The sequence below is a fragment of the Phoxinus phoxinus genome (genome assembly GCF_949152265.1).
Source record: "Phoxinus phoxinus genome assembly, chromosome: 21".
Lineage (NCBI taxonomy): Eukaryota > Metazoa > Chordata > Actinopteri > Cypriniformes > Leuciscidae > Phoxinus > Phoxinus phoxinus.
Window position 1 is genome coordinate 6331447 of NC_136896.1, and position 18100 is coordinate 6349546.

General features: G+C 36.1%; 1 protein-coding gene across 4 annotated transcripts in view; it reads right to left on the minus strand.

The window, feature by feature from the left end:
- Positions 1 to 62: 62 nt before the first annotated feature.
- ttyh2 (tweety family member 2) overlaps positions 63 to 18100 on the minus strand; it is a 48611-nt gene continuing 30573 nt past the window's right edge. Inside the window, exons 4-15 of one of the 4 annotated variants that reach the window (XM_079596257.1) lie at positions 15755 to 15975; positions 14011 to 14106; positions 12091 to 12163; positions 9077 to 9146; positions 8437 to 8492; positions 6352 to 6444; positions 5803 to 5895; positions 5542 to 5684; positions 4791 to 4976; positions 4434 to 4512; positions 3360 to 3386; positions 231 to 2304 (exon numbers count right to left, since the gene is read on the minus strand). In XM_079596257.1, coding sequence (XP_079452383.1) covers positions 2224 to 2304; positions 3360 to 3386; positions 4434 to 4512; positions 4791 to 4976; positions 5542 to 5684; positions 5803 to 5895; positions 6352 to 6444; positions 8437 to 8492; positions 9077 to 9146; positions 12091 to 12163; positions 14011 to 14106; positions 15755 to 15975 — 1218 coding nt within the window. In that variant the 3' untranslated portion in view covers positions 231 to 2223. Of the gene's footprint in view, positions 2305 to 3359; positions 3387 to 4433; positions 4513 to 4790; positions 4977 to 5541; positions 5685 to 5802; positions 5896 to 6351; positions 6457 to 8436; positions 8493 to 9076; positions 9147 to 12090; positions 12164 to 14010; positions 14107 to 15754; positions 15976 to 18100 lie in introns of all 4 variants that reach the window. The other 3 variants (XM_079596256.1, XM_079596259.1, XM_079596258.1) reach the window with 3 other exon arrangements.

Consider the following 18100-nt stretch of genomic DNA (forward strand, 5'->3'; position numbering starts at 1 on the left):
CCAAGCCATGCTTGTATATAAATGTTATATACATTCCAAAATAAAAGTGTTGACTCAAATGTCTCAATTCAGTTCAAAATGGTTTTATTATATCCATGTTTCTGTCCTCTAAGTTAGACAGAAATCAAGCACCACCTTACTGTCTGCAAGTGTCATTCATGCACCCCAAGTATTAAAATCAGTTGTATTAAAAACACTATATATGCAATAAACCAGACGGAAGCCACCATCAATCTCAAACAAGGACACGCTGTTCAAGCATGTCCACGTAGCTGATTTTATCAAACAATATACTGAGAATGGCACACAAGAATGGAGCAAAGAAATACAAATAATCTCACAACATCTGTTACCATACAGGTTATTTACAGCTGGTCAACAGGTTAATTCAAAGCATATGCATTGCAGCATGGGAGAAAGTTGGCTCAGTGTGCTTTCTACACTTAGTATGAAAAGAAGGTCTTGAGTTTTAAGTTCCAGGTAAAATGACCTCATTTGTGCTTGCTGGAAATGAGGTGAAAGTCTCTCTTGATGTTAGAAACATCCTTTGTGGTACAAAGAGACAAGTGTTTGGACACTACAAACCCAGAGTGATCATGTTGTGCTTTAAATGCCTCTACATGCATAAAACAAATAGAAAAGCTTGTTTCCCCCTCTTTGTCACATACACAGTGGGAACTCACTGAATAAAGCACTGAAGGGAATGAAAACAAAGGCTTTAGAGGCACAAAACATGCTTCCATTCTTGGCACATAAGACGTTTAGAAAACAAAAATATTCACTTCATATAAGATAAAAGGCATTAGTATATGTACAGTTAGCCATCATAAAAAGTGATGACATGTTCATGAAGTTCACACTGCACAGTAGCTAAAAAACGTAAGACAACCTTTCATGAGCAACAATTGCTTAGAAAAGTACCTAGCAAACCTACTATGTTGACATTAGCAATGCTGTACACTATGTAGGACTATATGTCCAATGGACAGAATATTGATATTTCAACCAGTGTCCACACTTATATGTACAACCTTTAATATGACAAATGGGTTACCTTTAGAAGGTTATGTACTCTGGTCCCAAAAAAAAAATGGTCCTACTTAATATTAAGTGTCTTTAACTTCTATGTTCTATATATTATAATAATATATTTTTTATTTTTTTATATGAGTTTATTTTTTTAACAGTCTTGTTAGTTAACCAAAATTACAAGTAAAATAATAGTATATAAATATCAGTATACTAATATATAAATGAATAGTAGCCTACCGTATAACAGTAACATTTATTTTACAGTGTCCCTGTTACACATTTTACATGTAGTTACTAACAGTAATTTAAGCATAGTTACAAGCAACTAACCCTAAACCTAATTATATATTAAGTACATGTACCTAATTAATATTACTCAGTACTAAATCGTATAATTACACCGTAACAAGGACACCTTAAAATAAAGTGTAACCTGAATGGTAAATAATACTAAAATAACAGTGATTGTTAGGTACCATGTACTTATTGTGCTCATGTTGTATTGCAAAACACTTTTGCTGCTACCGAGGTGGGATACGGATAAGTATTGGGACAGGTTTCGTGGTATAGTTAGGATTAACTCATTAATATTTAAATATTAATAAATATTTAAACAAATGAATGTTAAACAGTGTAATAGATGTAATTACAGAAATTAACGAACAGATGCAATTTCATGCAGATATTTAAATAAATACAATGCAAAAAATGTATCTACACAATAAGTGCATTGCATCAAATGAATCAATTTCATGTTAGTACATAGTAGTTAAAGACACTTAATATAAAGTGAGTCCAAAATAGTTTTTGTAACCCACACTGAACAGTTTCTGCACTTGAAAGGCAATAGGGAAGACCAACAGTCTATTTGATGAAAAATATAATGTAAACATACAAATAAAAGATTATTAGAGAGATATGTCAGTAGTGAGGGAAGAGATGCATTGCACCATCAGAATAATCGACAAACACACACACACACACATACATACATACATACATGCACGCATCCATATGGACACACACAGAGTGCTACTAATATCATGTTCTCCTCTCAGACAGTGGTCCTGTAACACAAATAAAGATGCGCACACATGCTGGCGTGAGTGTTTTCCATGTGTCCATATTTCCGGCGTGTAAAAGAATCACACCAGACAAAACGTGTGCACGGCCGAAGAAAACGGATCAGTTCTACGCTCGGAAATCCTCCCCAAAGTGTCTGATCTGGTCTTCGGTCATGGAGAGGTAGGTGGCTCTCATGGTTGGAGAGTACTGGGGAGAACAGCAACACAGGAGTCACAAACTCACACTATCTAGATGAATAATTAAAGAAAACAATGACTATTTTTCCAGAGTGAAATGAAAATGAACTACACTTTTTCTGTTTGTTGTGGACAAAGTGTTTACTATGGTAGCTTGTTTCCACCAAATAATACTTTTTTTTTACAAAAAGGTCATTACGCCTTTTCACAATTCTAACTTTTCTTCTCGCAATTCTGATATAAACTTGCAAATAAAAGTTATAAAGTCAGAACTGCAAGATAAAAACTCATAGTTGCAATAAAGATGTCAGATTTTTAGTCTCTTCAAAATTGGACTTAACTCACAATTGTGAGTTTATATCCCGCAATTCGACTTTTATATCTCCCAATTCTGGAAACTGATTTTCGTGATCTCACGAAAACTGATTGCTTTCATAGTGTAAACGTTCATGTGGTCGAATGCGTTTGAACAGCCACAAAAGCCTACTGACTTATGTCACAATATAGAGAATTACGAGATATAAACTCACAATTGCAAGAAAAAAGTCTGAATTGTGAGCTAAAAAGTCACAATTACCTTTTATATTCCCTGGACGAAACAAGCTTCCATAAGATTACTCATGATGGCAAAGCAGGTTTTTTTTAGCTAGTTAATATCCAAAAGACTGTAATTCTATCATAGTTTACTCATCCTCATGTCGTTATAAACCTGTATAAAGTTTTCAGGCAACAAAAGGGTCCTAAAAGGCATGCTAGTGACCAGACAACACTACAATTAGACATAGAATTACAGAAAAAAAATGCTCTTGCAAATACATTCTGACCTCCTACCAATAGGGGGCGTGCGCTATACAACTAATCTGTGTCTAACATTCAACATGTGTGGGTGTGTCCATATGGGTGTGTCTATGAGGAATTGAGGATCCATGCCAGGAGTGAAAAAGGGAAAAATCACCCAAACAAAATTTATTATAAAAACAAGGGATGAAATAACAGAAAAATTGGGGGGAGGATCAGAGAACAGAGGGACTGGGACAATAATACTGCAATCATACAGCAACTTACGCGGTTTATATATGGCTGAGAGTAAAGCTCCAAAAAGAATAGTTTTTTTGTTGTTGTAGTTTTTTTTTTGTTAAAATAAGAAAAAGAACAGAAACATACAAACAGAGAAACATACAAACAAACAAAGAAAAAACGTAAAATAAGCTATTAGCAGAAGACAGTACAAAACCACTAAAGAGCAAATAGAATATTAAGAATAGAAATAATCATTGTAAAAGTTTAAAGTCCACATGAAATCAAACTTCAGCCCAATCTTAATGTGTGTGGTCTAATTTTTGTTATGATGAGCACAGATTAATTGTGAACAAGAACATCAGGAATTAAGGCTGATTTATACTTCTGCGTCGAACTGACGCCGTAGCTACGCCGTAGGCTGTGTGTAGCGCGCGTACCCTCCGGCGTACCCTGACGTGCACCTCTCCAAAAATGTAACAACGCGTCAATTCTACGCGGACGCAAGTGCTGTGATTGGTCTGATAGAACCCCTCCCTCGGGTTTCACACGCTCCCTCTGCATGTGTAATTGCGCGTCAACGCGGACAACGACGCAGAAGTATAAACGAAAACCAACGCGTTGCCTACAGCGTAGTGGCTCCGGCGTAGGTCCGACGCAGAAGTATAAATCAGCCTTTAGTACTAAGCAATTACACTTCTGTTCAACTAATTTTTTTGTGTTTTTAAGTTGATGCACCTCTTGATGGAAATAAATGTTGTGATGTTATTTCCATCAAGTCGTGCACACATTTATGGTAAAGATCTTGTATTGACAATGCATGAGTCCAGCACTCTGTAAAGTCTCCTCCAGCACGTCCCAAAGACTTTCAAATAATTTAAGCTCTGGACTCAGAGGTGCCAATTCATGTGTGAAAATTACTCTTGAAAAATCTGACCCATAACTTTTGAGCAGTAGTGTACAGATGGTCAATTTGGATTTCATGTAGACTTTAAAATATTGTGTGCTTGTTTTGAAAAAAAAAAAAAAAAAGTTAAATCTTTAGTGTAAATTATTGCTATTGTGTAAACATGAGTGTATGTGTGGTCATGAGAAGGACTGGACCTCTGGAGCCCAACGCACCGAAGGAGGAGGAGATCCCCTCCCGATCAGAGGCACGTTCTCATAGCGTGGGTTCCCGCCAAACAGCGCAGACTGGTTCCTGACAAAACAAGACAGTGATGAATGAAAAGAGAAAACGATGGGGAGAGTTCAAGTCAGACTGAGGAGGGAGAACGGAAATAAGTATTTTTAAAGTAATACAGTGAACTTCATCTAATATTCCTTTAAGAAAGGAAAAAAACTATCAAACATCTCCCCTTTATTACATGGAAAAGTTATTGAATTAAGCTGTCACACAATATTCAGACGCATCCATCTGAAAACCGGAAATCAGAGAATATGAAAAAGAATCAATCATGTTTAAAGGGCGACTCTTACATATATTCTGACAGGGGTGCGTTGGACACGGCCTGTGTTGGAGGGTGCAGGCTGGTCTGGCTGCCCATGCTGCTACTGTAGCTGCAGAAGCTGTGCATGTTGCCCTGGTGTGAATGGTGGGACATTATTCGTCGACTCTGAGGGTTAAATGGGTCCCCGTCATCGATGTCATCGTAATCTCTATCTCTGTGGAGAGAGAAAGAGAAGCATTGTATGCCATACACTAACATTCAAACTTTTATTTGAATATTTGATACATTTAATCCTGCTTCTGGAGATATTTCTTCATGCTAACAGACCTGCCTGTAACTTTCAACTGATTCTCAAAGAACTTAACTGGCTAGTTTATGGATGTTTTATTAGAGTTAAAGGGATAGTTCACCCAAAAATGTTAATTCTGTCATCATTTACTCACCCTCATGTTGTTCCAAACTTTAATGAATTTATTCCTTCTGGTGAATACAAATGAAGATATCCTGAAGAACATGGGCAACCAAACAGGCCCAATGCCCCATTAAATTCCATAATATGAAGAAAAAAAAAATTGTATAGGGCCCATTTCAACTGTTTGGTTACCGACATTCTTCAAAACATCTTCTTTTGTGTATAAAGTAGCAGAAGTAAGAAACTCATACAGGTTTGGAACAACTTGAGAGTGAGTAAATGACAAAAATGCTCATTTTTGGGTGAACAATCCCTTTAAGTGCACTGTAGTCAAATGTGTGTGAATGCATCATGATGTATGCTGTACCTGTTGGCGATCTGTCGCCACGCTCTCGGTATGGCGCACAGCATGACGGAGAAGGCACAGGCCGCCAGCAGAGAGAACAGACAGAGATACAGTAACCCCTCCACACCATCATAACACACACCCATCAGCGCGTCCAGGTAGTCCTGCAAACACACACATGCCACGAGAGATTAGATCCATTTGACTAATTGTGGAAGTCTCATTAATCGCGCAGCATCGCATTAGACAGAAGCAGGTGGGATGTGTACGAGTGCTCGCTACCTTATTGAGTCCTCTGCAGTCTAGAAGAGCAGTGAGCTGATGTAAACTGGCCTCTGAATTATTCAATAGATGCTGAATGCTCAATAAATCCCTCTGAAAAGAACCACACACAATAGCTATGACAAAAATAAAATAAAAAATTCACCAAGAAATGAAAAAGCATAATCTTAGATGGATATATATATATATATATATATATATATATATATATATATATATATATATATATATATATATATATATATATAAATTAATTATTAATATTAAAATGAAGAATTTTAGTTAGTTTGAAAAGTGTGTGTGTGTGTGTGTGTGTGTGTGTGTGTGTGTGTGTGTGTGTGTGTGTGTGTGTGTGTCTGTGTCTGTGTCTGTGTGTCTGTGTGTGTGTGGACATATATTTGTTGTTATTTAATTTACTCATAAATATTATTTTGTTTGAATTAATTGTAGACTATGTAATGTATACAATGCAAGCTATTTTGGGTAAAACTGCCAAATGCATAAATGTAAATGTAATAGCACAGTCTGTATGTCCTCAGGCACACTCACCTCAGCTGTGGGGAACAGAGGCACTGCAAACTGCAGGAGACCCTGGATCTGGATCTGCATGGTGGTCAGCGATCTCTGGAAGACAGTCAGCGACTGCAAAACAAACTAATTCAGGATCAGTTTGTTTTGTTTAAGGGCTAAGTTAACAAACTCAACATCAACAGTTCACACATCACAGGATCGGTTCGGTTCTGATGTGCAGTTCCACTCCCTACCAGCAGAGTAAGAAACTGCACCATCCACAGATAGACAGTCTCACTACTGACAGCTCTCAAATCTATATAAATTAGAATATATATATATATATATATATATATATATATATATATATATATATATATATATATATATATATATATATATATATATATATATATATATATATATATATATATATATATATATAGAAAATATGGTTAGGTCAAACTAAATCAGATAAAACTTAAAAAATATACAATAATACAAACAAAAATAATTAAATTAAGCATCGTGTCTGAAGATGATGATTTAATTAGTATATTCTAGGGATGATAATTTTGTTTAATAATAATGAGGGTTTTTTGGGATGAAAATAATGCATGGAAAAATGATTTTGTGATGAAATATGACCCAGGCTTTTGTTCACAAGATTCACCAGCAGGTGGAACATCAGATAAACACATCTACAACCGGATTAAATAAATCTACTTTATTTGTACCATTTTCACACTGTTGTCTTGATGAGAAATTGATTAAATCAATTCACTGTGAAAATGTATCTCCATTCCAGACCACACATGACAAGAGAAGACAAGATAGGCAAGGAACGGATATTGAAACAGAAGAACTATTAAACAAAAAAAAAAGTGACAGAACGAGAGACTGTGTGAGTCTGAATAAAGACCAGTAGATATTAAACAAAGATGAGACCAAGAACAGAACACAAAGAGATTGATTGAATAAGATTAAAAATACATATTCATCTCATTACAGGAACATTGTCATACATTAAGTGCTGATGATGCTCTACAGACTGATATTTCTCTGTGTCAATACATGTCATGCAACTGAGCTCGTGTTATGAACATATTTCCTTTCCTTTTCTCTGTGACAACTCTATTGATCTGAGAGGGAGATCTACAGTTACTCTGTTAAAGCAAGTCAAGCTGAACTGCAGCAAGCTCAGATGTAGGACACTGGCCTTTTACTGCCTGACCTAAAAACCCTGAGAGATGCTGAGAGACAGCAGAACTGAGGGAGAAAGGGGAAAGGACGAGAAGAGGGAGATCGATAAGTCAGTTGCAGTTTGGAATCGAGAACTGATTCCTATTGGATGTTTCAAAACCTGAATACTGTAGAGAGCATTTTAGGCGTCACATGCACACTTTCAATGAGAACACGGTTACGAGATGTAACAGTGAGCAAACAAGGGCAAATGTTAAGGAAGCATGACAATTATCCTTTGCAGAGAAGACAATCCCATAATGCATTGTGATGGGCAGAGTAAGAAACCATCTAAGATGGTGGATAAAGCGAGAGAAATGTTTATTATAAATGCACCGGTAATCATAATTCATTCAATATAGAAAGGTATTGATAAAAATAGTTTAAATCTAATTTAAAAATTATTACTTTACCAAACACTTGTGTTTGCCATGTATTTTTATGCCTTTTCCAAAATTGGTCACTTATGAGGTTTCATTTAAGTTCCTATTGCCATGAAAAATATGAATTATGATTTGTAATGATGAGAAAGAATACAAAAGATAATACATGCAAGTCTTTCTATTGCATTTCATCCAGTGTATACAAGTGTATTCTTTTTAATGAATCAGACATTAAGAGACAATTAAGTTTTGAAAATATTAGTTATCGGTTTTAGGTGGTGTAACGACTCACTCACTAATATAATCTAATACTAATATTACTTTGATTTAAAAAATCTGGATTTCTGTAAAGTAGCAAAAGATTCACAAGGAAATCAGTATTGTTCAGTAAAATGAGAATTAAAATGGCATCAATAGATTCATTTTGATTCGCATCGGTACAAGGGATCATTTTTAGTGAGGAATTAAAGACCATAAAAAGTTAAATTAACCATAGTACCTGCTGGAACGGGTTGGGGAGAGTCTGGCTGCAGTACAGGTAATAATGCACAATATCTAGAAAAGAAGAAAGAGGGCATTACGAACAGCATGACATACTGAATTTTCTTCTGGTTATCATAAGATTAAATGCACCTTCTGATGCATGACATCCACTATAATAGACAGATGTCTAGAAGCCATTTTTAACCATTCAGGCTGGGGCGTTTATATTCATTTTGAGGTGATCTACTCTAAGTCTTGCGAGCTATGAAAAAGCAGCCTCTGAGGAACGCATTTTTCCTCTGGGATGCTCCGTCCTCGAGCACCTGAGGGAGCTTCTGTCTGTCTGGTAGTGCAGAAACATATTATGGCTGAGAACAGGATTTAAAGTTACATAATCACAGGAATGGCCATTTTACAGATGTATTCAGTCACAGTGATTACGGAGCAGGATTAAAGGTCGCTCAGATTAACCCTTTAAACTATTTAAGCACTTGATAGTGTAAAAATGCCATTTCATGCAAATGTGTTTACTGAAGAATCATAATCCCCATTCATAAAAAGAGATTAAATGAACCAGCCATGACTGTGTGTCCGTGTGTATGTCATGTCTGTATTTTTTCAAACAAAAATATATTTAGAATGAGAGATACACTCACCTGAGCTGATTATGTCTTTTGTTTGGTTCATTAGAAATTTGTCTGGTGCAACACAGAAATCACTTGTGCCCTAGACCGTAACACACACATATAAAAGAAAAAAAGCTGCAATGAATTTAAAGATACACTACACCGTTAAAAAACGTTTGGGGTCGATTCGATTTTTAAATGTTTTTTTTTTTTAAAGAAGTGACTTACTGTATGCTCACCAATGCTGCATTTAATTGATCAAAAATACAGTAAAAAAAGTAATATTTTTAAATCTTATTACAAATCAAAAAAAGTTTAATTCCTTTGAAGGTTAAGCTGAATTTTCAGCGTCATTACAACTGTCTTCAGTCTCACATGATCCTTCAGAAAACAATCTAAAATCAAGAAACATTTCTTATTATCGTCACATTTGAACAATTGTGCTGCTTGATTTTTTTTTAATAAAGTTCAAAAGTACATTGTACAATTTACAATGTAAAAGTCTTTACTTTCACTTTTGATCAATTTAATGCATCAATGCTGAATAAATGTATTCATTTCTTTAAAAAATGTCAACCTTTCAACAGTAGTGTATATATATATATACATGTCCAATAAATATAGTATATTGTTAAAATTGCTTATATAGTTACTGCAGGATGTTTGGTGCAATGGGTGAAGGGCCATAAATCGACACAGACAGGAAGTACACACAAGTAAAAACACACTCATATTCTGTAGACTTGTAGAATAAACTCAGGTCCAAAAAAACCCCAGATATCTGTCAGACAGGAGTGAATGTACGACACAAGTCGTATCACAGACTTCACACATACTGTATAGGCAACAGGAAGTGGAGATGCAGTGCAGATGCAATGCTAAAATGTCTGTCGAAGGAAAAAACAGTCATGCAGAAACATCACGCTCTCTATCTGCACATCCTCAGGCAGAGAAAGAAGATATATTTCTGTCAACAATACATTTGCATTCAGTGATGACATAATTGTTCCATTCTACCAAGAGAGATTTCTCTGACAAGGCAACAAAAAGACTCAAATTAAGAAACAATGACAGCACAGAAAAAAAGAAAAGAAAAAAAAAGTTTTATATTCAGAAGTCCACGTCAATGATGCTACTGCCTTCTCTATTTGAAATTCCTCAGGTGCAAAGAAATCTAGGCCTTTATCACATGGTGACTCATTAGGAGCCTTTATTTGTCTTCAGTAATACACATCCATCAACTTTAAAACATTCCCCTCATGCTGTCTCAGAGCAAGGAAGTTTAAAGTCAAGTCCACATCTTGTTGAACTCCTAAGGCTCAATACCTTGTGTTATGCATTAATTCATTAGCCGTGAAGACAGGATCAAAGCCCTGTGTGTCTGTCTAACGCCTGCAGGAACGATGAGTTCATAACAGCGTTCTGAGCGTGTCCACTGATGCTGAAGAGCTGGTACATCAACATCTCTCTCTTAATGAGCTGATGGGGGAAATATTTGCAACCTGGGTGTATAAACTAAATTAGTCACACAGAGAAACATAAATCGGTATATCTGTAACCAGAACATACGGTGTGTCAATGAGTCGGTGTGCCAATGAGTTTTTTCATAAATCAAATTTTAGTTAAAAGCAGAATTTGCTTGTGATATTAGTTTGTTTTTGAACATAACCAGTAAAAATAGCACAACGGAAAGTTTCCATTCTTTGTATCATATTAAATTCAGGCTGCTAACTCACATACATATATATTCTAACTTGGGTTGTGGGTTCGCAGGCTACATATTGCTGACTGTGTACACTAGATTCAGAGGTGGGAGAACTCCGTGCAGGAAACACTTGTGTATTTAGAAATAAATTGGCAAGTATAACACATGAACAGTATTTTCTCACACAGAAACATCTCCCTTTAAACACACACACACAAACACTGCTACAAGTTCTGCTAACAGACTCTTCCATACTGATGCTATTGATTCTTCCATATGGTTTGCTTTCTTGATGGATATAATTGGTTTGTGGGTAGCCATTTAAATGCACTCATAACCTGCCAGTTAGAGTTAGAGTAGTGAGTGAATAAGGGGATGAGTGATTGAGAGAAATTGTTCAAAATAGACAACAGAGGGGATATAATGATATAAGATAAAACTTTGTTTTCATTGAGCTATGAGATCTTCCCTGTAGTGTGCTGGGAACTTTTGGCAGAGTTCTGAGCCTAAAATAAGGTAAAAAAAAGAAATGATCAGCCCAGTTTTTATGCAATCAATTTGATTTGCAATGTACTAAACTCTTCTAGCCTGTCAAAAAAGTGTTGTTTTGGAAGTAATGTCTGAATCAAAACAGTCACAGGGTCTTTTTAACTGAAGGTGGGCCTACATTCCTCCATTTCTACTTAATATGCACGCCATCATATTAAGCGTTGCAAAAAAAAAAGATATTTGGACAATACCTTTGAAGATCTCTGAAGATAAATTTTATTTATTTTCATACCCAAAAGGACAAAACAGCAGATTCCTCCCCCACTATCAGTGTACAACACTGAGAAAAGGTAATAAGGTTTGGTTTTACTAAACTGGAAAATGTCAGAGATCATGTGGGAATCGTAAAATAAGAGAAATCCAACAGTGGTTTTACATTCCTTGCACTTTCTTTTATTTCCCACTCCTTCATTGATGTGGTTTAACGAAATCTGCCACATTTTACTCTTTTCCCAATAAACACATAAACCACAGTGATTTTGATAGCACACACACCCACATCAAACGCAATAAAATGGAAGTTTATCACCTCCTTCAGGCAAGCAGACAGCAGTTGACTAGTATTTGTCATGCTTTGCCACATAAACAAGCTTTTGATAGCGATGGACTCACAGTGACCCGCCTCAAGTGCATAACAAAACCAAATAACGTCACATACACACTATGATATGACATGCGGTGTTCAGGATGGAAATGCTGATAATGTGTTTGTCTTGAATTCTCCATATCTCAGAAAATGACCTGAAACCGAATCACTGATTGTACAACAGGCTTGTTGGCTGATACTCACCACTGCAGTGGCCACATCCGCTCCCAGAGACGCCCAGCTCAGTATCAGAGTCAGAACCCCGAACACCATCATTCTGCACACACACCATAAATAACACAGTACGATAAACAAATTTGGTAATGTGCTGGGTCGCCACTTGACGCCCAATATAAAATCCAGCTGAGAAACCAGTTCAGAAGTAAAGTATGACAATATGGGTGGTAAAGCACTTAATTGTCATTTAAAAAAAAAGCACAATAGAAACAAAATGTTAAAGGCACAGTATGTAATTTTCGCCGCATATTGAAAACAATAAAGGCGTAGCTTGATGAGGCTGTGAAGGATCATGAAATGACGGGAGTCGTCGTCTTTACCTCCACTGTCAATGGAAATCAATCCGACGGGACTCACAAATCATGTTCATGGATTAGGTAATGAAATAAAGATGTATAACAATTATGTTTGATCATTTTATATCATTCTAATGAAGTAATACTAAATTACTACTCATACATGTCAGTTTATTTGTCAAATTAAATGGTGTTCAAAACAATCAGACTAAAAGTACATTTGAACGTACCCACAGCATTAGCAAAAAGGCTGACTTACTTTTCATGTTTAACACATACTGTATTTAATTACATTTGGTCACCAGACTTGCGTTAGGAAATGCCACACCAATATTGATCCTTGTATTATTTCTCTTTTACGTTTCTTGGCATTATCTTTGGCGACAGAATCAGCTGCAAACGATACCGAATAATTGTGGTCCACGACAACGGTGCAAAACAATAACAGAATGGCGTGCTAAACGGTAAAACTACTACTTCTGCATTTGTTCATGAGACTCACTGTGTTGCCAAGGTTTCTACGGCAGTAAAAGCGGAAACCGAGGATAACGCTGACATGACGCCATTGACAGGCGACGCAATGAGGAGGGATGTTACACTAGTTTAAATTGAGAACTTGATTTAAACATTGTTGGAAACATTTGGGATAATGTATGTACACCATTGAACAACATATAACACTGTGCTAGTGGTTTTTGAATATTTTAATGCAGAAATCTTACATATTGTGCCAATAATAGTGCAATGCATTTATTTAAAAGATAAGATAAGCAGCTATTTTTGCGGAGAAATGGCCTCGTTTTGGTGAAATTCAACCAAGCATAGGTAAAGCACAGTTTGTGCTTTGTGTTTGTGTCCATTTGGGTGGACCGCACCAATCTTGGCCGACTGAGCTTATTCCACAGATTTTGTCCCTCTTTCTAAACAATGGTTTTGTACCATATACACCATCACTGAGCTCAATTTAAAATCTTTCTCATAATCCTTACGTTTCTATAAGACTGCAGAACACTTCCAATGCTTTACTTTATATTGAGCATGACAGCAGGCATTCTCTGTTCAGAAATGCAACCGTCTAAATTAATTGCTTTCCACTTTAGGAAATACTAGTATGCAGTAAAATCCAGCTGATAAATGAATCAATAACTTATGCCTAACTTATTAGTTTTCTTTTAAATTTGTAATTTAAATGAGAACTGTGGTGAAACTCAAAATACTGTCCTTTTCAGAACAGCATTACTTCAGACAATCCTTTGAGAATGAGGAGAACATTTTATTTGTGGTTATTTTCTCTTTGATCTTTCTTTTAATTAACTTGTTTAAAGGGGGTCATATCATACATTTTTTATTGTTTTTCTTCCCTGAGATAAAGTTTTTCATGCCAAAACAATCATTTTTCATCCCCGATATGAACCTTAAAATTAAATAAATGGTCATGGAGAGGATGTTTTCTGAATGTTAAAAGATATTGTGATATTACAATGACCTTCAAAAGATCAAGGAAATATGACCCCTTTGGCCACAAAATATCACTCAAACAAACATGTCTTTAATTCAAGTATTTATCAGTGTAATGTAGGTTTGTACTCACGTAGTGAGCAGCCAGCGGGATTGTTTGGCCAGACCCAGACAAGCAGCAAGACAGATGACCAGATCCAATATTAGTATCAGGAGGTATGTCAACCACCTTCAGAAGAAAGAAGATCCAACAGAAAGAGATTGTTTTATAAGCAATGAATGAAAAAACATTACATGACATGAACTGAGATGCTGGAAAGAATTCACAGAATATATTTTGGCAAGTTTAGAAACTACAAATCAAGATGTGTGTGAAAAATAAAGTAAGCAGCAAGAGTGTTTGTGTATCTACAGGAAAGAAAAATGACTAAATGAAATCTCTTTGATTTCTCAGCGGTCTCACACAGACCAAATGGAGAGCAAATAGAGATTATGCTCCTGCTTCTCAGATTTTCCTCTTGGAAAAAGGCATGGGATTGGTTGTCGGTGTATAACTTGCTAGGCATAACACTCTAACACTGCATGGTTTTACACTGCACAAGTTTGGTAATGTGGGGTAAATAGCACAAAAGCGATGCTAACCAGCGGTATGACCAAAGATTCATAACCCCAGGTAGAAAGTGGCGCTTAAATTTACCCGGGGTTAAAAGCAGCGTTTAGAACGTCAACAACCTTTCAAGTGCAGTGTGAAAAGCCTTTTGAATGGAAATGTGTTTATTTTAAAGTTTTTTGCATTGTCATGCAAAATAGTTTTTTTTTTTACGTTTCATTTTCAAAATGACAAATGAAATCCATTTTCTCAGTTGTTTCACAGACAAAATAGAGATTACGTCTCCTGCTTCTCAGATTTTCTGAAGATTTGAACAGGATCTCAAACTGTTCTCAAATCTAAAGTCTACAATAAACATGAAATATGCTTAATATGAACTCGAACATTTTTCATCAGATTCAAGACCAAGTTATCTGAGCTATCCACATTCATATTATTCTCATCTTTTATGTCAACAATCGTTTCATTTGTGTCATTATTACTTCTCCAAAGGAATTTTTGGTTGCATTTTAAGTTATATACTTCAGTGAAACATGACAGACTCTCCTGAGCTACGAAAGCAATCTCCAAGTGATAAAATCTTCTTGTTGGTGTGTGTGTGTGTGTGTGTGTGTGTGTGTGTGTGTGTGTGTGTGTGTGCTGGCAAGGCCACTCTGGAGAGCTCCTCGTCTCTGAAAATAATTCATAATAGATGAACAACTTCTATAGGTATTAATATTTCATACGCTGAAACGTTGTCAGAGCAGAATAGATGACCGTGTCTCTTCCTATAAACCACTCTTAGACACACATGCACACATTCGCATTATCACATGTCAGCTATATTAATATGCATCCTATAAAAGATGAACTTTTCTGGCAACCTACACTAAAGAATTGTGACATCACTTTTCAACCTGCCATCTGCAATGTGGAATGATGAAATTAATATGAATCCAGTACTGGCAGATGTTTTGATGAATGGCCAGCAGTGAAGCTGCAGTAATATATGCAGTAAATAACATGTGATCTATAGTGTCTAACGCAAGGAAATGACTTTAAATGCAACTATAAAATAGACTACACGCATGTAGTCATGCATGTGCAGTTGATGGACTACTATGGCGCTTCACTCAACCACACTTAGCAGAATATCAAGGATGAAATACTTCATAATGATTTTTCCTGCTACAAAACACGAGTGGAAAATAGACCTGCATTCCGCAGAAAATGAAATACAGGAGAGGTGCATTATGGTAAAATTCAAAGTGACAGATCTCATCATTACCTGTAATACTCCACGTATGCAGTCTGATCGGCTATGGCGGTCAGGTCTACTTTTGCCTTTTCCCAGTCAGGAAGCCCCAGTAGTTGCTTAATGATGTTATCTGACATCTGCTGCATGAACTGTAGCGTCTGCACAAAGTCTCCCCGAGCGGCAAAGATCTCGCCCAGTCGAGACAAGTGTTCATTTAGGCCGCTCTGCATGCCTCCCATAGTACCCGTCACCTATAGTTTTAAAATGACATATTCAACCATTCAAAAAGGGTGTTTTTGTTTTTAAAATAAATTATATTAAATGCTTTATTCAGCAAGGATGCATTAACTTGCATTATTTTCTATTAATCAAAAAATTATTAAAAAAGGTAACATGGTTTCCACAAAATAATAAAAGCAGCAAAACTGTTTTCAAATCCGATAATAAGAAAAAGTTTCCTGAGCAAATCAACATATTAGAATGATGCATGCAGTAATGATGTTGAAAATGCAGCTTTGCCAACACAGGTTTATTTTTAAACAAATTATTTTTGTTTTGTAATATTTCACAATAAATAATATTGCATTTTGAAGAAATAAATGCAGCTATGTCGAGCATAAAGAGACTAACATCTTACCAACCCCAAACTTTTGAGCAGTAGTGTACTTCATTAGTTGCAATTATAAGTTATAGACTAAACAGACACGCCACAGTCTCTTATGTTATTCATAAAAATCGATCAAAAATATTGACAAGAAAAAAAAAAGCTTTTTGCAGAATCATATCATGTTGTTTACATTTCATTACTGAAAACCTTTAGATCACATTTAAATAATCAATTTAAAATGCAAGCAATTAAATTGAAATGCTTTTAAAGTTCACACTGCTAATTTAACTTAACTTGTTTATCTAGATGACATGCACATTAAATGCAGAAAAAATAAGAACACAAAAATACATGACCTTATCAAATATCCCTGCTTTCCTATTTTTTTTTTCAATGGAAAAAGCCTATAGGCAAGTGAGAAAGTACTGCGTGAGAAAAGGGCCTGCTCTAAAAAGAGCCGTTTTCTGTTGAAACAGCCACAAAGAAACTTAGCCTGCATGTAACCAAATGTGTGTTCCCTCATGCTTTCTCACAGACCCACCCCAAAAGCTTCATTAAATTGAGTGGGTTATGATAGAAAGAAGAAAACAGATGGGTGCATGTACATACAGCATTTTTAAAGTTCAATAAAAGCTAAAAACAGCACAGGATCAGGGGATTCCCAGACAAACGCTCTACATCCTGAAATCAAATACTCGTGGCCCAGACTCAATTCCCAGCAGCCCTTCTTTGGGTTATGACATCATGACGTGAGAGTGTAGTGATCTCATACCCAAAGCTGTGAGAAACTCAATTCCACATTGATTATCTAGTTTGACCGGACTCATTTTTCTGAGATCTTTGATCTCTCAACAGCGCTGCATTCTCCTGAATCATTTTATCTTCTTGAAATACATAAGTTCTGATGTTTTATTTAAGGTCTGAGAGTGATTGTGAGTTTCAGATGAACCTGCACTGAATATTTCGTACTTTTCCCGGACATATAGCAAAGTTCATTGTGTGGCCACGACTGCAAAAGACCTCCTTAATATCAAAGCTGAACGTAATCCAATAATCCAGCTAATGAAGAAACGCTAGACATCTGTTTCTCAAACCACAGCTGTAATGCATACGAGGAAGTGGTTAAGATACGAAACCGAGATTTTTCTCCCAGCGCTGCAGCTCTAATTGATTGTCTCTGGTTTCTGCAGGCGCTGGGCTTCTGCAATTAAATTTGAATGGGAAAGTTGAAGCGTGAAATGGAACACAAGCACTAAGTGGTGCTGCCTGCTCTATATCCAGATATGATTTTATATTTCTCTATTAAATTGGTTGGGGGAGGGGGGTGATGACCTAACTGCTTACAGGTCTTCTAATAATGGCTGTGGAAATGTCTGGGGATTTGCTGGTGGAACTAGTTCAGAGGTTCTCAAGATAGTTACTGAACATATAAAGACCAACAATGGAAAAAAGACTGCAAAGTTGTACGATACGAATCAGATGTGACTCTTAAGAGCAGCAAGGGGTTGAAACTTGAGCTTTTTAGGGTTCAAAACCTGTCTGACATCGAAGGGAAAAAAACAAAACAATGTCAGGAACTCAATCACAACAATCAAATTCACTTTGTCTTCAAATTCCCCTTCAGCAAACGTTTGATTATCTGCCTCATGGGTGATGGATAAACAGCTCTCAGCTCCACAAAAGTCTTTATTACTTTCTATCAATTTTCTCTCGCAGTTAACCGATATGTGTGTGTGAAGAATATCAAGAGAATTGTGGTTATTTTCCGT